The sequence below is a fragment of the Leptonotus elevatus genome, chromosome 13, assembly GCF_054856555.1.
Source record: "Leptonotus elevatus isolate MCC_2025b chromosome 13, RoL_Lele_1.0, whole genome shotgun sequence".
In the NCBI taxonomy this organism is placed as follows: domain Eukaryota; kingdom Metazoa; phylum Chordata; class Actinopteri; order Syngnathiformes; family Syngnathidae; genus Leptonotus; species Leptonotus elevatus.
Window position 1 is genome coordinate 15,785,120 of NC_141251.1, and position 21,018 is coordinate 15,806,137.

Below are 21,018 nucleotides of genomic sequence, written 5' to 3' on the forward strand. Positions count from 1 at the left end.
ACAGCAACAAACATATTTACATGATTTAGGTCTTGGACCAAATTTAACTAGATTAGGATAAGTGGTTCAGATATTGGATAGATGGATGGATATACAGGTGTAACTAATGTCAAGGCCAGTTAAGGTACATCAATGATGGGAATGCGCACAAAAATAAACAAATACAACACAATTCACAATATTGCCCCTTGAGAATTGTCAGATTTAAAAAAACAAAAAAAAACTAATATTTGCAATTTTTTTTAGGGACGCTTATTGGATGTTTATTTTTTTAAAGCTTTTAATTCATTGTTATTATTTTTTCCAATTCATTTATTGCATAAAAGCTGTCAATTATACGCGGCTATTAGCAGGCTGGCCCAGAATTGTTTTTTTAAATTTTTAAAAAGCAGGCTGGTCCAGTCCGTATCCGCTGCAAATTGTGTGGGTCCACTCTAATGCGATTGTTCAATTTGAAAAACTGTGCCAGCGATATAATCTGGTCTAATTTAAGATACTCCTTGTTTACACGTTTTGCCCCTTTTCCACCACATGGACAGTACAAGCTTCAGGGATGACTCTTGCATTAAAACCAGTACTTCATTCGCTGTCAGTGAGCAGTTCAACTAGTTCAAAGTAAAACAAATATATATATATATTTAAATTCAAGCCTGCAGTATCAGTCAATACAAAACTTACTGCATACACACTTGATTAGGATTCTGTGTTTTAAAACTATAAACAGCGGTAGCACAATATGAAAATAAATCTGTTTGTACAGTACTAAACGGCACATGACTATTCTTTGAGGTTCCACTCTCGATGTTCACCTTGATCTATTGAGCTCATACCTTGAGTACCAGGAGGACCAGGCTCTCCTGGAGAGCCGGGCAAGCCGTGCTTTCCAGGTAGTCCGGGAGGTCCTTGGATTTGTGAGGCTAAAATGCCTGCAGGCAGCTTCTGAAGCATGGCAGAGCTAGGCAACTTTTCTACAAGACAAGACACACACCACAAGTTACAATGAAAAACAAGGAGAATAAAAAAATATTTATATTAGAAAGATGACACATTCGCAACCGTCTATACCTTCAAAGATCCTTAATATTTCAGTCCTGATGAACATTTTGATTTCGTCCATGAAGGTGGGGTCGCCCTGCAGATAGAGATGGTAATTAATTTTTCTCTAAGAGTGAAATGTCAGCAGTAGAAAAATTGAGATACCGGTAATTATAATAACTACCGTACATGGAAATCAAGATGCATGTCTTGTCCCTCATCTTAATGATCTCTTCCAGACTGTTTGTAGAAATGAGCACGCCAAAGATTATGTCAGGACGATTATGACGATTACTGTCAATCACCCTGAAGGGTTTTGGGTTTTTATTCAAGTTTTTAAAGCAGGGCCTATTTACAATAATACAACCAAAGTAATAAAAAAAAATCTTGAGGTTTTTGAAGTTTCACTTACAGACAAGTGTCAAAACAATATTTGACATTTTGTCTTTTTGTGTTGATTTGATTTTGATAGATTTTAGTTTTTAGTTTTTCCGTCCAGACAGAAGCAAAGCCGGCTTCGTTCCTCAAACAAATCTCATACACACAGAAACATTTCAAGACTTGCGTGTGTCCAAAAGAAGACGCTGAGGACGTTTAACGACTGTAATGTATATGCCAAGTCTGGAGTGGCGCTGTCGCGCAAACCACAGGGAGTTAACAGAAAGCGTAGAAGAAGAATCTTTTTTTTTAGTTCTAACTATATTGCAATCCACAGAAAAAACATGGCTTTGCATGTATCAAAACAACATGAAAAATACGAACACAGGAGAAATGACAATGGCGGGTGATTTAAGTACTACACCGTTTGTTGAAGCAAGCTAATGAGGCTGCGCAAAACGAGTATGACACGGCTATCCGCCATTGTTTTTGACAGACTCTACGGTTCATGCACAGTCACGCGAGAATTGGCGCATACGTCATCAATCTGCGACAATGCGTCGTCATTGAGCTGCGACCATTACGTCATCACTGGAGGAGTATCCTGCATATGGAGTCCAGACAGACACGTACGGGCGCGTTTTGAAATCTTTCCACTCTGGAGCCCGGTTTAAAAAATGATCGGTTTGAAGCTCCGAAAACGCGTCATCGTGTGGACGAGCGGCCTAAACGCTAAGAAACTTGTGAGGATACATTGAAACTGGCTGTTGTTTTTTTAATTTTTAATTTATTTATTTTTATTTAAAAAAAGAAGAAAAAAGAAAGAAAAAAAGAAAGAAAAAAAAGAAAAAAGAACCTGGCTGTTGTGCGGACGGGGCCTCAGCTCAGTTGCTCGTTTTGAAGTTTCCTGGTTTAGTTCTGTCTTATTTGGTTCATTGTTGACTGTTCCTGGCATGAAGAGTCCGTTTTTGTGTGTGTGTGTTTGTATAGTTAATTACCTTGTTACTGTTTACTGTCAAAGTCTGTCTTTCTTAAATGCAAAAAAACAACAACCTACCATCGATTCATCACCGTATAAAAATCCTGCACTCGCTGTTGCCATGTAATCAAATGGTCAAAATAAATGTTCTAAACATTAATCAACAACCCTTGATGACAAACCATCACATTTCTGTTTCCATCTCCCATGCTCTGATCTTCACTTGAGCAGTCGAATGACAGCAAGTACCAGTTTAATCCAAAATTTGTCATTGAAAGAATCGCCAGGAACTGTTCAGTAAGGAGTTGTTATTAAATTCATGACTTACCAACTGTCCTGGGGGGCCAGTATCTCCTTTCTGTCCCGTAGGCCCATTTGGGCCGGTCATGCCACCATCACCTTGGCGTCCTCTCTCTCCCTGGACACCTCTCTCTCCGGGAATTCCTGAATCACCCTGCATGATTGAAAAAGGACCTGTTTTTATATACGTTTCATACTAGTCAAACTAATCCTGCTTAAACTAACCCAACTATACAATATTTTAGATTCATTAAAAAAAAATTTTTTTTAAAGGATTTAGGTGCAAGTTAATCTAGCTGTACTTTGTAATCTGATTATATGATTTTGTTTATCACTGTGTCATCATGCACTTCCATATTGCATGAGACAATCCAACCTGACTTTAATTATAGAGCACATTTCAAACAACAACATTGTCCAAAGTGCTCTCCAAGCACTGAGACATAAATAAAAACTAAATAGACACATGGACGAATAAACACACATTTAGAGCGAAATACAAACAAAATAAAAGAGGTAAGAAGAAATTAAATAAAAGGGGCAATAAAACAAGAGAAAAAAATAGAGCTAGAGAAAATATTGTCTTTAAAAGTGATTTAAGGGGTGACCAAAGTACGGCCTGGGGGTTATTTGCGGCCCGCAATCCAAAGAGCATTTCTAGATAATAAACGATACAAAAACTATTTCTGTCAAGGTGCGATTTATGAACATTAATTATCCCCAAGCAACTATTTTAAAACGGGTCATCTTACCATAATTTGCTCTTTTTTGTTGTTGTTCTGAATGTGGAGTTGAGATTTGGTTGCTGTTCAGTGCAGGGGTGGATCTAGTCCAGTGGGATACAGGGCAGTCTGCCACCCCAAAATCTTGTAAACTATTCGCCGTATCACCATTAGCAGAAAGTTATCCAGCTGTTTTACAAAATAACTAGAAAATATAAATATATGATTACTGGATTGCTTGATTTCAGTGTTTAATAAATTAAAGAATTTCAAAGCAGCTCTTGCATCATTACATTTCTCTGTAGGCGGCCCTCAAATGAAAAAGTTTGAACACACAGTGTACTGTGGACCATATTATGGTGAGGCTAACTTTCCATCACAAATTTTCAACTGAATCCTAAAAATGTTTATGGGGGTTTCAGTTACTATGTGGAGTGTATGTGTCGTGTGGATGTGTAATACAGTATACGGGAATATTTTTGCACAATATTCATAAATTTTCTATACAACACTCGAGTCAAAGTGCCCTGGAGAGGCAAGGTATACACGACCTGGACTGATTACAAGTTGAGTGCAAGGCACATATGGACAAACAAATATTAACATTTTCAAATGATCACTATTTTTTTTACAACAGGCCCGTAGGCTACTTATGTGGTACTTGGGGGCCATGGGCACCACGTTGGTGACCTCTGCTGTAGACTGTGAGGCAGATGCACCTTACATGATTCAGTCATAAAGCATATATCTACTTACACGTTCACCTTTGGGTCCTCTGTCCCCCAGTCTCCCCGGTGCTCCCTTTAAATAAAACAATAACAATTAAAGACATACGATAAGGATACAAAAATTACCCCTCATAATACACCGTTTTTTATTCATTAATAAACAGTATAAGAAAGACATTTTTATCCATGTGTATTGCAGAAATTCCAGTTGAACATAAACATAGAAAATTTTTAGTGACAGAGATGCAGCCTTTTCCCAGATGAATTAGAAGTGATGGCTTATTACAGCCCAGGTGTATTCTTTGTCGAGCTTCCCGCAGTCTTTCACCTTCTGCAATGTCATGGCTGCTCTGCATCACTCCTGCTGGCTTCTCTCTACTTTACTGTATATGCAGGAGCAGGGAGCGAAAATACCAAGTGGAGCTCTTGAGCTGCATGTCACAACATCTTGTGTCTTCCAACCCCACCCCGTCACCCCTCATTGCTTTCTTTAAGCACACTCTCTGCAACACCCACGGGAGCATCCTTGTATCCATTTCCAGCCTGATTAAAGAAGCCACGCAAGACAGTTTGGCATGTGATGTGTTTTTCTAAAATGGGGCTATACTCCCCTTACCTTCTTTAATCTTAACCCTATTCCCCAAAGCCCGATGTGTGCTTTAAATCTATCGTCTTGCCCATTGACTTGCTTCCCAGAGATTTACTTGAAGAAACAAATCTAAGGCGGTTGGGCTAAAGGAGCAAAACCACCTGCTAGATGGCACTGTTTCTCTACCAAAAATCAGCCGGACTGCAGACTAGTGAGACATAACGAGCTATTGCAGTGCAGGACTGAGAATATCCAGGAGGAATATTAACTAATAATAATCAGAGAAAGAGAATGAACCATTGGGGCAGTCATTAGTGTGCTCTGTGACATAATATTGTAAATCACAAACGAAAATGTAGAATGACTTCTGCATGCGGCGTATATGTTCTCTGTGTGATTATTTAAGAAAGTTAGTTTAGTAAATTGGTTGAGTTATCGAAAATAATCTCCTCTGATTTTTTATTTTTATTTTTTTAAACATTGCCTGTAAGCATTAGCTGTGTAATTAGAGTTAAAAGACAAAAAAAATCAACAAAGTCCTACATCTGCAAGCTTCCATTTAGCTTAATCATTAAAAAGTCGAACAATGTATGCAAATTGGTTTAATGCACTCAGGTAGCTTGAAAGAGGCATGCTCGGGATAAAAATCTGCTGTGCCATCTCCCTGCAGCGCCACGGATGGAAGCACTTTTCCATAAGGGGATTTTGATAGTGTGTGTACAACTCACCTTGTAGCCAGGAGTTCCATCTTTTCCAGGTCTGCCCTGCTCAAAGAGCGCAACACAAACAAAGACATTTTGTATCAGCTCCTTCGATTGGATCAGCGCCACTGCGCTCCTGCTAATCTCCAATTTAATGGGATATCTCAATGATCCTGATTGCTTGGCAAATGCTCTTCCATTGTACGCTTGTAGAGGCAAAATTACAGAAACCATCTTTTATGGTAATTACATTGAGGGATGTAATCATCTAAAAACATCTTTTAGCAGTTTTTCGTGTATCATGAATTCAGTGACGTGCGTTCAGGATAGGTAAGGTAGGCACTGCCTGCCCCAGGCTGAAACCGTTTGGCTTTTTCTATTTATTTTAATTATTTCTTTCATATCAGAAAGCCTACACTACCTATAGGTTTAAAAGTGACAACATTTGGTGATTTTCATACCTCAATTAGGCCTGCAGGCAAAAATGCTGCAAAAATTATCCTCCTGAAGGCACACCGCTACTGTGCTTTTCCCAGCCCTGTCCGCGTAGCGATGTGTGTTCGCGCATGCGTAGTCAATTTCCCAGTAGAAAAGTCCTTTACGCAAATAGGCAGATCGCTACGCAGCCTTTTTACGTCGCTGTATTATTCCTATGCGAACGTACGTTCGCACAGTGCATTCGTGAATTCAAAACACACTTAGAGCACAGCAGAGCGGTAAAACATCGCCACTCTGGAGAATATAAAACTATTTTCACGCCTTTCTTTTGAGGGAAAACGCCATCTTTTGAAGGATGGGAGACCAACGCCTTAGCTACCGGATCTTCAGCAACGTAAGGGACAAAGAATGATTCGTACTTTTCACAAAGAATGGTGGAAAAGGAAAGATTGGCTTTGTGGATGTCTTTCGATTAACTGGCTGTTTCCCTTTACATGGTGTTTGGCATTGCTATCACTATTGCTAGCTTTATTTTGTGAGGAGTTAGGCTGTTTTACAGGGAGATATTCACTTTATTACATTTTGATTTTGGTTTGAAATGGTCTGTTTTTCGTTGTGCGGCAAATGGGAAGCAGAGTGCACTGCAACGTTTACTGTGGCTGTCAGACCGCGCACTGGCTGTCGGTGGCCCAGAACTTTAGCTGAGTGGCAAGTGTTGAGCTGCCGCACCGGAGGCGATGGGTACGAAGCAAACCCCGTTCAAAGTAAAAAAAGAAAGAAAAAAAAAGAAAAAGGATTGTGGGGCAAAAAATGTAAGACTTTAAAAGAAAGAAATGGGTTGTTTTGTTTTATTTTCTACCCATACATAGGAGACATATGTTAAAATAGTTTGAATGTATGGCATCTTGTATCTGAGTATCTCGAGGTCAGGCTGAGTGTCCTCTTTTTTTGGAAATGAAAATATGATATCATCCTAGGATACGTTGTACACTCGCCTGCCGACACACACATTTGTAATTGGTGTGTGCGTCTCAATTTGCGACTGCCTGCCTACCCAAATGCACGTCACCGCATGAATTTGTTCATGGTGAAATAACACCTTCTGAAGTACTTTAAAAGGGAAGAAACCCCCCAAATTTTATTTTACAATAATATGTTATATGCACCCCCACTAGTCTAAACATGGAATTCAGATTTATATTGCGGTTGTGGAATATAAACAAAGTAGCAAAATCCACCTGTTTTTATCCATTTAAGGCGGCGTCCATTTTGCCACTTGTCGGCTGAAAATGACATCACAGTTGTTTAGGGCTCAGTACACCCAATCACGGCTCACCTGTTTTCTGAGTTTGGGCATGTGAGTTTGGTCATGTGACATTCGCAAGCTGAGCCGTGATTGGTCCTTTCCTGAGCAACTGTGATGTCATTTTCAATTGACAGCAAGTGGCAAAATGGCCGCCTCCAGAGATGGATAAAAACAGGTGGATTTTGTTACTTTGTTCATAGTCCAGAAATGTGATATTAATCAGAATACGGTGAATTTTGGGTTGACTCCTACTTAAAATACCACTGTGCTGGCCAAAGGCAAGTTTACAGCCTGGACATGCCGCTAAGGCACTTTGGGAGCATGTAGCTGCGATTATAAACACAGGCCAATCGAATACATGTAAATCCTTACAGCAACACCTTGCGGTCCCTCGGGTCCCGGGAACCCCGTCTCTCCAAGTGGCCCCCTCTCACCCTGTCAGAGAACAGAGACGAGCCAACGTGTCAGTCAGGAGTGATAAAGGAATGATGTGCCGGATTGACAGCTCAAAGAGAGTTGGAGGCTGCTGCTCACCGGCTCCCCTGGGATCCCTGGTTCTCCCCGAGGGCCGGGCTTCCCCTGTCAATCAAAGGCAAAAGAAAATAATCATCAGTGTTTGACAGACCCTCAATGGTGTCATGTGTGGAGGAACTCGGCAGCCTCTCATTTATAATAGAACCAAGCTGCAGAGTACAAAGACGCGGCAGGTTATCCAGCGAATATAAAAAGTCTACACACCCCTGTTCAAATACCAAGCTTTTGTGATATTAAAAAAAACACTTTTTCTATCATAGTTATCCTGTACAACTAATTCAGGATTTTTTTTAAAAACTCATGTTAAATGCAAGTCAGTGCCTCTGATTAACCAAAACTAAGCTCAGTTTTTGTTATCATATATCTTACAGCACAAGCAGAGAGCTTCCACATTATTATAGGGATCACATTGTTCAAAGGTATCAGGAAGAGGGACAAAAGGATTTCCAAGTCATTTAATAAACCAGGGAGCTGCAGTGAAGACAGTCATTATCAAGTGGAGAAAATACGGCACAAAAGTGACATCACCAAGAACTGGACACTTGCCAATTTTGGGAGAAAACCTTCAGGCTTGTGTTAGAATGCAAAACAAATGTCAGGAAAAGTCTACTTCATCAGAACTTTATTTGAGTTTAAGCATAGGCACCTAAAATGATGGTTAGTGTGTGTTGGTTCCTATTTAAATTGAGTTTGAACATGATGGGTTGAATCCAAAAACATCTACATCCCCAGCTATCAGAGAGTGTCTAGACTTCTGCAACCACATCATCTCAGTTGTTTATTTTGCTTCCCTATTTGAAAAGATTTCAGTTTTTTTCCTATTGAGTTGCTCACAAAAAGACTTGAAATTATTTACCTTGGCCGTTTCTTTTTTTTTTTTAATATCACAAAACCTGTCATTGAAATGGGGGGGGGGGGTACTTATTTTTGCCACTGTATCTCAGTTGGTAATTATCTTGTGTAGTGTTGTGGAACCTTGGAAAAACACAGATGATTAAGCTGAGACACGAGTTGGCATGAACACGCAATGGCCACAACATTAGGTACATCTGCACAATTGATGCACTTCTTATATTATGTCCCCCAATAGATGCTGGATACACTAATTTGCCTATAGGTGTAAATGTGAGTGAGAGTTGAACGTCTGTATGTGTCCTGTGATTGGGTTAGGTCACCCATGACAAGTGCCAAGGAAAATGTAGGTGTACCTATTGAAGTGACCAATAAATATGACTAAAAGGAAGCAACTTACTGTAGGGCCTGGAATTCCAGGTGGACCAGACAGGCCAACATCACCCTGAAGGAAACGTTACAGACACAGTGTATATAGAATTGATATTGTAGTACAAACATAACAGTACATCATTGTCAAGGTTCTGAATCAGAACAAATTGAGGGTTTACTTGAAAACACGATTTGTACCAACTAACATTAACGTTGTTACTAACTAACATAACCACTTCATGATAAATAAGTTATTTTATTTTAGCCCTCTTCTCCCCTTCAATGGTGAAAGTGCAACTTTCAAACCACAGTTGAGAAAAGAAATCAGTAAACATGCTTGTGTTGACAAAATAACTGAAAAGACGTTAACTATACACATTTGGGCACACATTGACTGATTAGCACCAATAAATGCTTGATTTGTCGTTTACTTGTTCAAATTCTTTGCTGGAAAGTGTAAAAACAACCGCCAAATAGGAAAATGGCTTTTACATTGCGCTGTTGAATATCTAATAGGAAACTTCAAGCTGAAAGACTGAGGGTGATGAATACACTGTCAGAAGCCCCCCAAAAAAGTGTTATGATGGCTGTGTTTTGGGTTGGGTCGTTGGGTCATTTCGTTTTGGTGTTGACGTTGTCAGTTACTATGTCAGGGTAGGCATTTGGCCTTAACTGTATGTATTTTATATTTAATCCAGAGCAGTTCTTCAATTAATTACTTTTTGTTTTTATTAGATGCTTTTGCTTACCTTAGCACCCGGTAGACCTTCAAGCCCAGGTAATCCCATGAGCCCCGGTTCTCCCTACAAGCAATCAAAAAGGACACACTCAGCTGTGTAAATGTAAAATAAATAAATAAAATAATCAAAATAACTGCTTGTGAAGACTAAAATTGGTTTCATCTACTGTTGCTATTTTGGTCTGACTGTCTTATAAGGGCAGTTGATGAGCTCTTGGAAGGTGTGCTTATTTTATGGCTGTCAGTAACTGTTAGGACATCAAATATAGATCCAAACTACGTGGCTCACGGTAAATGAAATTCTTCGTGACACACGACGTCACGCGTTTCGATCTCTGCTCTCGGCACACTCGGTCGGGTGTTAATACGACCCTTTGCGCGTCAATACGAAGATGATCCTGAGGGGACAATACTTCAGGCTCACTGCATTATATTATATGATCTATGGCGTGCGCTGTCACAATTTGCCGGCTGTAGACGAGACGCAGAAAGAGCCGCCCCATTTTAAAAATCCCAATCAAGCTTACTTTGCGCCCTAAAAATAGAGAGCTATTCGCAGCTGCATGAACAAGAGATGGCCTCTATTGAGCTCATTTTGTTCAAGCTGCCATGAAGAAACGCCATTACATGGAAAAGAGGGGCTACTGGCCCCGACATAGATGGATTGTGCAGGTAATTGTCACACATGTAGATTGTCACGAGCAAGGGAGCGCGGTTAAGGGGAGAGCGGGGCAGCCAGGGGGATCAGCTGTGAGATGGATTGAGGCAATTCCGCCACAGCACTGGTGCCGCTCACACAATTTATTAAAATGTCAAATTAACATTCTGGTGAAAAATCACAGTGCAACAAAACAATAAAATCTACAATTGGCCCCATGCGAATAAAGAATTCACAGCGATGGCAGGAGAGTTGTTTCCACGTCTGTATGGATTGTTTTCAGGCATCAGTAGGAAGAATGTAGGGGTCGAATAGGGGGGGGCATTTGAAGATTCATGGCTTCCTGCTAGCAAGACAATGTGGTCCTACTATTTCATATTTTCAGGAGACATCATAGTTTGTGTGTGTGTTGCAGTCCCGCAGTTGGAGGTTTCAGAGTGCATTGATTGAAATAAAGGGACAACTCTAGCTTGCTTGGGTCTAAAAAACAAACAACCCCATCAAATCAACAATAGATCTTTCAAGGAAAAAACAAAGTTTTAACTTACTGGAAGTCCTTCATCTCCTTTGGGGCCCTTAAAAAAAAGAACAGATAAATGTGACAATTCCTCTAAGAAAAATAATGTACAGTATATGGACTAAAGTGGTTTTCTGCTACTGTCTGCGATGGTTATTGAATACGCTATACACCTTCCATCCATAATATTATGACCACTTGCTCAATATAATGATATCAGCACAAAGCCTAAATAAAATAAACATGGGTCTTATGATTTGAATAATGTTTGCAGTCACATATTATACGATATTGATTGGTGAAAAATTATCGGCACAGCGAACTCTTTCACTGCCAATGAGCCTGCCCGCTTCAAACATGCTGCTGTGGCTTGGAGTTTCAAAACTGCAGTCATCGTAATAGTGGAATGGTGAGTTCGATTTTTGAATAATTTGTTTTGATTTGATCTGATTTGCTTGTAAAATACGTTTAAGTCATTCTCCCGCGACTGTGGGGCAACCTTGGCACCGCTGATAAACGGTTGGCTATGATGGATCTTCAAATATGCGGTAGGTCGTAAGCACAGCGTTTTGATTAAATTACTTTTATTGCAATTATTCCATACAGAATGAAGAAACATGCTCGTTCAAAATAGCGTGTTAGCCAAGTATCACACGTCTCACTGGCGATGACATATACCCACTACGGAAGTTAATTTCAGATTTAAAGTGTGATATATTTTCCAAATTTCAATGTATTTCTATTCACATGTCTGAAAAAACTCCATGCTCCACTACAGCCTCAGACTTCAATAAGTGACGCATTGCTGCTTGGTGCGCACACATGAGCCGCTTACGCACGGTGGGAGGGCCGGAAGTCATTATGCTAAGGTATAAGTGCGCAAACCAGGCGCTTAAAAAAAAAAAGACATACGCACTAACAGGAACATATGACGCTACATGAGTCCTCTCGTTTGGGTCATGTTTGCATTGAACCTTATGCAAATGATTCTATTTAGCACACATGAATCAACATATTTGCAGCGTGCGCCAGGAAATTCGCCATATTTGGAATTATGTAAATTATACATGCATTGTGCTACATGTAAATGACCAAGACTAATGCTAGTCTATAAAAGAGGCAGCAGAGGGAGAAGAATCCTTAAGATTGAAATGTAGAGATTCTTTTTTGTCCCCCCACGGTAGGTGTTGTGGAGGAATGATCCCTGTGGGGCCTTAGATTGGATGTCTCCCTGGGCCTGACGAGATTACAAACTGCCTGATAAGGAAGAGCAGTGCAAGGGGAATTTCAAATTGAGCCATTTTGGCTTGACACTACGTGGCCGAACTCTGCCTTCCATTTGCAAATCGCTGATGTTTTGTGCATCCCGGGGCAGGTCAGAGACATCTGTCTGAGAATCAGGAAGCCTCTTAGCCGCAGCAGCAGTTCTCAATGAATGTGCCTGAGTGCGATACGAGGGCTTCAGAAGCCAAGATAACACTGGAGGGCCGATGGCTCTCTCGAACCAACATGTCTGTCTGCTGACGTTTCTTCACCGTGCACTTTGAAAGAATCACTTCAGGCATAACGATGATTAACACTTACCGGAGCACCGGGAGCCCCAGGGGGTCCTAAAATAGCTCCACCACTCTGAAAAGACAGGATTTTGACTTTATGGCTTTCTCTTCCACAATATGGGTCAAACAAATTTTAACCACAGGCATAGACTTTTTTTTTCCTGCCAAGATGATTGATGGCATTGCACAGCGCACTCCATGCATCACTGTATCACAACGACACTGAATAAAGGTCTTTACCTGCAGCTTGTACAGACTGCTCATCCCATTGCCCTCCACATAGGGTACCCCCTAAAACACAAGCAGCAGTAAATCACATCACATTTCATCCCACAGAGCTTCCTTGCTGAGATTCTTAAGCATCAAGAGTCGGTACAGTAGGCCCCAGGCAGGTATTTACTGCTAAACCTTTAAAAGCTACACGGGGGCGATCAATACCTCATTTGGTGATTTCACAATGAGACGTGATGGGTGAGAAGAGAATACAATGAGAACTGCGAACTTCATAAAGCTTAACGTATTCCAAAAAGTGAGGACAACTTTTGAAGTGCGAGAATGAGGATCCAACCATGACTCCTTGGGTAAGTGTTCCATTACAAACATGTTTTTGCCCCATTTAGATCATCGAATGAAAGCTTTTAAAATAGAAAGGGAGTTAAGGTGCTCATTTAGAGGCAAGTGGACGCCTGTGCCCTTTTCAGGCCACTGAGCCATCCCCTGTCCTCCCAGACTGCACTTTATGAGGCCAGGGTGCGTGGGGGGTGAGGTGGGTTCAAGGGGACGCCTGATGAATTATAGATTGGTTTTGGACGCGCTTACTCACTGGCCTTTTACCGGAAGCGAACATGGTTCAATGCCAGCAAGAGGTTTGTCACAATGTCATCATATTTGTACTTGTTTGTCATTTTTTGCTCTCATCTTGCACTAAATGTGATGTGGAGTGAAAACAGACTCAGGGTCAATTGTGCATGGAAGAATTATCAAGGCAGTCATGTGTCCTAAATCAAAACAGCATTTGTTGAAATGTTTTCAGTCTCAACAAAAACTCCCTTAAAAAGTAACAAAAATATAATCCAATGTAAAATTACTTTAGAAAGGGGACATATTGCAATCAAACAGGAAGAATCTATAAAAAACAACAACAACTTTTAGATGGAAGGAAGTTCAGCTTATTATTTGCCTCTGTCCAGTGCTCGACTAGCAAACAACAAAAACAAAAAAACAACCTTGGGATTTTGGATTTGACCATGCATACAAGTACATGTTTCGTTCAAAAGAACAAATATTTTATCTTTTGACTGAACATGACTGAATGGATCACTTCCTGAAGTGATTCATGCTTTTCTTAGTTTTTGCTCTGCAAGCTGAATTCTCACAGCATTTGTGAGTTCACAAACTCCAGAGAATACATCTTGTTGATTTTCACCGATCTGTACACTTTTTGTACGGGCCAATCACAAAGCGATATTGTGTTTGGTGGGGGGCGAGATATTCAGCTGTGACGACACCAGAAAGCGCAAACGCCGTGGAATTGGGAAACAAACAAACCTAACATGAATGAATAGACGATGCAATTAATTCAGTACTCGTAGAATTATTCACCGTTTCCTTGTTAAATGTTGAACAGCGAGAGGCGCTTTGTGCACTTTTAGCTGGTAAAGATGTTCATGCTTTTTTTCCCCCTACAACAATCCATTACCGAGATTGGTAAAAAAAAAAGTTAGGTAGACGTGCACAAGAACCGCATCGTCCAATCTGCTCGACGTATTGTGCAGAATGTCCCGCCTTTCCCGCTTTGACCAATCAGCAGCTTAGAATTCCATTCTTTAATATTCAGCATGCTGTCTACATTGGAAATGTATTAACTGACTGATTCCTCTAAATTGTGTGCTGATAAGTGTAGGAAAATAATAATAGCATTGCAATAGCACTAAAAGATGCCAACCGGACCAGCACTGCCACTGTCTAACTTTTAGACTTTTGTTCAAAAAGGGACTGTAATGTTTGTCATGTTTATAATACCAGAATGACATCCAAATTTGGTGTGTACAACAGAACTTAAATTTTTTAAATTGTTTTTCTTTCTTTAATTTGTACTTGTATTTCTTTACTAATACCCATTCTTGGTAGCGTTACTAATAACCAAGGTAAAAAAAATAACAAAAACAAAGCCTCCATCAGAATTAACTATTTATCCTGATTTCTCTTTAAATATTAAGTCAAATGCCCACACTTAGCATATTTGTAATTAGCAGCCTGCTTTTTGTCTTTTTTGCCTCCTAACTTACTGGAGGTCCTGGAAGGCCTGGTCGACCAGGAGTTCCTTCGTTTCCCTGTCATTTACAAAGCAGAAAGAGAAGTCTGGTGAAACAAAAATGCTTTCTAAACACAGTTCCAAGCAGATGAAATCCATTAATATTAAAATAATCTGTAAATAAATAAATAAACAAATGAAAATTGTAAAATGTTAGAAACACACATGAAGGAAATGCAAAATAATAAACTAAAACAACAATTCTTACTCTTTCCCCTTTAGGTCCTGTTTGACCCATCGGACCTGGGCGACCCATGAGCCCCTGTAAACAAAACAGAACAGTAAACTTTTCATTCAGCATCAAAATGTGTATCATTTGTTACGACGAATTAACATGAGCGTCTTACCGGCTCCCCGGTGCGACCTGTCACTCCAGGAAGACCCGGAACTCCAGTAGGCCCCTGAGACAATGGAATTTTATTAGTTGCGTCAAATTAAACAACAGTGATATTCTGTAATTTCAGGACTGTTGAATATAAACCGCGTACACAAAATTTGTATAAAAAAAAACAACAGTATCCAAAGCAAGACATTCCCACATTTTCACAACCCTATTGTCGCTAAACAACAGCGGCTTGTAGTCTAGAAATGACAGTTTTCCAAGTTGCCCTCCTCCAGCTCGTCACCAGTCAGCTGACCCCTTTTATGGTAACTCCTCCTCGCCCACTTCCTTTGCTTATCAACAGCTACCCGCCATTTATGGTCCAGGTCATTTTGGGTGTCTGAGGAAAGGGGTTGCCATTTCCTGGTCAACAGGAAGGGGTGAGTTGAGGTGCATCAAGAACTGTCAGGATCCACATTGAGTTTTGATTGATTTTTTCTGTCAGTTTGGTTTTCCCCGTATTTTTCTTTGTTTCCCCTCGGTGGTGCAGGGAGGAGCGGAGCAAGACAGTACGCACCTGAGAGCAATTGATAGTCAGCTCCAAGTCATGAGACCTGCGGTCACATTAGGAAGACGCCAGATTGCTCTTTTGTCTTCGCCATTTGCTGTGCTGTATTCCGTCTTGCTCCCATTTTGCATTTTGCTTCTCGTTGGATGGACTTTGTTGTTTTTCAGTTTTATTCCTAGCTGTTAGTAGTGATTTATGTTATTTTTTTGTACTTTGCAAAAACAATTTTCCTCCTCTGCAATAGCGCTTAATGTTTATTAGTCTTTTATTTTGGTACTGTGTTAAAGAATACTCTACTCATTAGTAGTGCTTTATGTTACCATTTTTTTCTTAATTAGTACTTTAATGGAATAAAGACTTTGAGTTAGTCTTTCATTGGTCTGCTTTGGGGTCCGGCCAGTCACGTACGGTTACAGAACAAATGTTAATGCTAAACACTGACAACAATTTGGTCCGCTAACAAAAGAGCTATAGAGTCCTTATGGCAACAACTGAGCCAAAATTCTCCTTTTTATAAGCAATTTAAATAGTTTGAATGTTGTTTGGAAGCTTCTTCATATTGCCACTCAAATAGACTAGCTTTGTACACATTTTTCTGTCGACTGACATTTAAGGGTGGCATTTATTGACCCATTGATAATGTTGACATGTTTATTGATGGCTTACAATGTTTTTTTCAGCATTCTACCAGCAGTAAACAATGATAATCATTAAATTGAGATTATATTAGATTTCAGAGGATGTGCAAATATTACCACTGACACATTCCTTAAGCATGAGAAATATTCAACACAGTAAACTGATATCTGCCAGTTTTTACGCTGAGTATACGTGAACCTGTCTACAAAAATAGTTCCCATTAGGAAAGGCACACAAAGTGTACAGTGTTCCCCTGCATATTCACGGTTCACACTGGGTGGATCTACCTAGTTTGAGATCTTTTTTCAAACCTCTGTTATTCGCATAAAAACACCTGCCGCCCGCTTTGTGCACCTCTAGCTTCAAAGAAATTTTGATATGTTGCATTAGACTAAAAAGGTCATTAGATTTGGCATAGGAATAACTGAATGTAAACCTTTTTCCAACTTCTTCGACTTCTTTGCACTCACCTCGTCACCCTTATCTCCTGTAGGGCCAGAGAAGCCTCGCTCTCCTTTTACTCCCTGTGAGGCGGCAGAACCAGTAATGGAAATAAATAAACACACATACACACACACGCACATATATATATATATGTATGTATGTGTGTGTGTGTATGGGAGAGAGAGCGAGAGAGAGAGAGAGAGAGACAGAGAGAGAGAGAGAGAGAGAGAGAGAGAGAGAGAGAGAGAGAGAGAGAGAGAGAGAGAGAGAGAGAGAGAAAGAAAATGCTTTTTGCATCAGTGTGGAGCAACAGTGTAACCATAGCAACAACTTTTGCTGCAAAGCCGTATCAGAGCACAAAAGATGACTTTCTCTACAGCTGGTTAGGCTACAAGAGATTTCTGAAATCTAAAGTCACAAGCCATGGACTAAAAGTTTTAAAATTATGTACATATGTTAATATCTCCATCCAACCTTTGGGCCTTCCTTCCCAGGATTCCCCATTGGACCTCTTACACCTGGGTCCCCCTGGGACGACAAACACACACAAACGAATAAGGGACAGCAAGTGTGTAAAAAGTGTGACACCAAGCCCCAGTCTCCCCTTCTATAGGTTTAATGCAAAGTGACACGATTGGGTTATACGTGTTTACCGGATCTTACTAATGAGTCACATGTACCTTTTCTCCCACCATGCCGTCATGTCCAAGCACTCCAGGGTAGCCCTTCTCTCCCTTCTGTCCAGTCAGCCCGGAAACTCTCATCTGGCAAGCACTGCAGGCATTCTAGCAGCACGGGGAGGGTGATGGAGGAAGCAAATGTGGTGACACAAATAAGATATCATCAAGTCTGAGCCAAACACGGCATTTTCATCATTTATTATGTTACATCCCAGGGTGGAGGATGAGACCCTAGATGACACAAAGTGTTCTTTAAATGTCTGCATAGCAGAAATAATATGAACCCACCAACAGCGTCTCTCATCGAGGTGAGTGGTGAACTTTGTCAAACTCATTGGCTGTGACATTTAGGCGAGAATTTTAAATATCACCATTCCTGATCCATTCTCTCTATAAGGACTGCAACTTGCAGCAGATTGTAACATGCGTACGGTGCCATTATAAGCTGTATTGCAGTTATATTTCAAAATGCAAAATCTACAAGAAAATACCAGAGTATATGAAAGGAAAGTAAGAGATTGAAATGAAAATGGTGAAATTACAAGAATCTGGTTTTCAGGGAATCAAATTAATATTTTGTAAAAGAAAAATAGCTTTTAGAGAAAATTCATTTAACAACTGTCGAAACGGCACAAGACTTTCTAAAGCTTTTGTTATTGTCACATTAGTGCTGGCAAAAAAGCTTTCTCACTGCATGGTTAGAAAATGGTATGTTCCAGCAAAGAGTTCCAAATATGCTTTCTAGTAACCATTTTTAAAATGTTTTGCATCAATGTTGACCTTAGACTGCTGTAATGTTTCTCTGCTGAGCAAAAATATAAACGCAACACATTTGCTTTTGCTTCCATTTTTTTTTTTAGCTTACCGTGTATTATTTTAGACTTTTTCTATGGACACAAAATATAAATCTAAATCTAAATATCTAAATATAAAAATGATATCTGTTCATTTATCTTTCAATTCATCTCATAAAAAATGGCAGCGCAAAATACGTGTTGCATTCACATTTTATGTTATGTATATATTGCAGTTTACATAAAGTCTTCTTTCTAAATGTTACTAGTGAGTGGGCCTGGAAACAGGGAGAGATGCACATCTCTCTAAAAGTATGCCAGGCATCCTGATGGAGGCTCTCAAGGGCTTAACATTGCACTGTTGGCTAATGCAAGCCGTACATTTCTAGATGAGCAACACAATGAGCCGTTCACATTTATATGGCAAAATAATGTATTCAACCCTGGAAAGCTGCAATTATCATTACTTAGACTGATACAATACCTTGAGCAAAGCCCCCATATCTCCAACGATTGGTAGTGCAGTCTAAGAGAGAAAAAAAGTAAAAAAATAACATATACATTTTCAGGCTAGTACATTCATTATATTACAACTATTGATGTGTTCATTTGGTGCTGGAGACAGCGGTTAATAATGCAGTTTTTAATGCCTGCCTTGAAAGAAGAAAACCATGAACACTTCAGAAATATGTTTCACTATTACTGATTCAATCTGCAACGTTGAAGGAAACACTTGAATAATTGTGTTGCCAGACAACAAAATCTTCACATCATGCCACTTTTTTGTTTCTAATTTGTTGTCCTTGTGTTACAAGCTGTGGTTTGTGAATCTTTACTACTGTACATATGCGCAAACATTTAAAGTAGGGGTGTCAGGCGATTCATTTTTTTTTTAATTCGTTGCGACTGGATTTCCCCCAGTACAGGCTTTTCCAAGTAAGTTAAGTTAATCGCACTTTTAAAAATTTGTGGCGTTAAAGGAACTTTAAATTAACTCAAAATTAACACACTAATTTTGACAGTCCTAATTTAAAGCAATGTTTTTTTTGTGAGTCAGTCTCAGAAGGTCAAGACACACCTGACTCAAATGACTCGTGATGATACGTACTGCTTCGCAATCATTGATCACGCTACATTGCTTGGTTTGTCTGTGCTGCAGCAAATTTGGTGCGCTCAGTAGTCGACTTGTGACTGTTGCGATGGTACATCATGTGATTTCTTTATTATTGTAATTCCTTCATAATAACTACGTTTTTTTTTTTTTTTCAAGCAGCAGCCCTCATTACCACTGGCTTGATGCAGATGTTAACTCGATGAAAACTACAGACACAAACAGTGGTGGGGAGTGAGCGATCAGGGGGCTGTCAATTAGTCATAAGCGCCGCTAACTTCCTGAAGGTAACATTAGGCCGTGAACAGCAAGTTTAGCTGCAAATTACCCCCAAACTGAAGCTGCATTAGTACATTTACCTTCACGGTGCAAATGCGCAAAAGGGATTTTCAAACTTACTGGTTCACCTGGAGGTCCAGCAGGGCCAGGGGGGCCCGGTCTGCCAGAAGGACCCTTTAAGTGAGACAAATAGAGACGCTAAGAATCCTTCAGGGAATGAAATTAAGCGTACATGCTGCACTGTAATTGTACTTTCACATCCGTCACAGTTGGTGGCAATGTGTGATCTAACAGTCTGGTTCAGCCCCAATGAGCTGACAGTCATTATGTTGGCTTTAATCTGTGCACGTGGCAGGGGGTGGATGGAGTGATGGGAACGCTCACCTCTCTTCCTGGATTTCCAGCAGGCCCAGGTGAACCTGGGGCTCCACGAAGACCCTGAAAAACACCCTTAGTCAAAAATAGCAGTTGGCAAATGCAAATGAAAATGTTTAAATAATTTACTGTGAAACTCCAAGTTGAACACAATCCACATTGGAGATGTCTCATTTTATTTAAAAAAAAAGTTTTACTTTTCCTTTCCTTGTATATCAGGTGAGGATAAATATTTCATAGCTTTTCCAAGTTATGTGAATTTGTTGCACAATGATATACAGTAGATATATTATAAGCGTTAAAAAATGAAACACTATAGCCGTTTGAGTTTAAATGGGTTTTTTTTTCCTATGGGTGGTGTGCCGAGAGATTTTGAGATTTTCGAGATTTTCGAGATTTTCGAGATTTTCGAGATTTTCGAGATTTTGAGATTTTGAAATTTTCGAGATTTTGTTAATGTAAAAAGTGTGCCGTGGCTCAAAAAAAGTTTGAGAAGCACCGGTTTAGTGGGCTATAGGGCCTTTGGCCACCCCAAAATCTTGGAAAAAACTTAACTACTTGCTGTATCACCCTTGACAGAAAACTGTTTTCAAATTAACCAGAACACATAAACAATATATAATTGCTTGCTTGACTGATTTGAGGTGTTAAACAAATAAACATTTTCAAAGTGGCTCTTCCATCCTTCCATTTATATGTATGAAGCCTCTCACATGATGATGGCTTGAACTCCCAAATTTTGACTGGGGAGATATTTTTTTCCGGAACGTTTCAGTTTTCCAAAATGTAACATTTTAGAGGTTCCACTGTATAACACTTATTATTACACAGTTGGTTGCAGTATCAACAAGCTGAAAGTCAAAGAAAATGTATGTTTTCATGCCATGGATTAGGGTATACTCCACAAACCTCAATTCCTGGCTTTCCTGGAGGTCCCAAGGGGCCCTGAGAACACATCACGCAGCTTGTTAACACCGTCTGCCCTCTAGCACCAGGGATCCAATAAAGCTATTGTGTTAGACACCTTTTGCTCACATTGATTCTGCCTCCAACAATTCTATATTAAAAGAAGACAGACTCCCTTGCAA

At 39.9% G+C, this 21,018-nt stretch overlaps 1 protein-coding gene across 3 annotated transcripts in view; it reads right to left on the minus strand.

Annotated features, from left to right (window-relative positions):
- LOC147163988 (uncharacterized) overlaps positions 1-21,018 on the minus strand; it is a 120,516-nt gene that overhangs the window by 12,981 nt on the left and 86,517 nt on the right. For all 3 annotated transcript variants that reach the window (XM_086092936.1, XM_086092935.1, XM_086092937.1), the window contains 22 exons: positions 20,840-20,875; positions 19,940-19,993; positions 19,676-19,729; positions 18,650-18,691; positions 17,372-17,476; positions 17,166-17,219; positions 16,718-16,771; positions 15,066-15,119; positions 14,927-14,980; positions 14,693-14,737; positions 12,645-12,695; positions 12,433-12,477; positions 10,880-10,906; positions 9,684-9,737; positions 8,963-9,007; positions 7,711-7,755; positions 7,549-7,611; positions 5,460-5,495; positions 4,171-4,215; positions 2,721-2,846; positions 1,066-1,132; positions 831-968 (listed from right to left, as the gene is read on the minus strand). In XM_086092936.1, the coding sequence (XP_085949062.1) occupies positions 831-968; positions 1,066-1,132; positions 2,721-2,846; positions 4,171-4,215; positions 5,460-5,495; positions 7,549-7,611; positions 7,711-7,755; positions 8,963-9,007; positions 9,684-9,737; positions 10,880-10,906; positions 12,433-12,477; positions 12,645-12,695; positions 14,693-14,737; positions 14,927-14,980; positions 15,066-15,119; positions 16,718-16,771; positions 17,166-17,219; positions 17,372-17,476; positions 18,650-18,691; positions 19,676-19,729; positions 19,940-19,993; positions 20,840-20,875 (1,294 nt within the window). The remainder of the gene's footprint in view (positions 1-830; positions 969-1,065; positions 1,133-2,720; positions 2,847-4,170; positions 4,216-5,459; positions 5,496-7,548; positions 7,612-7,710; positions 7,756-8,962; positions 9,008-9,683; positions 9,738-10,879; positions 10,907-12,432; positions 12,478-12,644; positions 12,696-14,692; positions 14,738-14,926; positions 14,981-15,065; positions 15,120-16,717; positions 16,772-17,165; positions 17,220-17,371; positions 17,477-18,649; positions 18,692-19,675; positions 19,730-19,939; positions 19,994-20,839; positions 20,876-21,018) is intronic.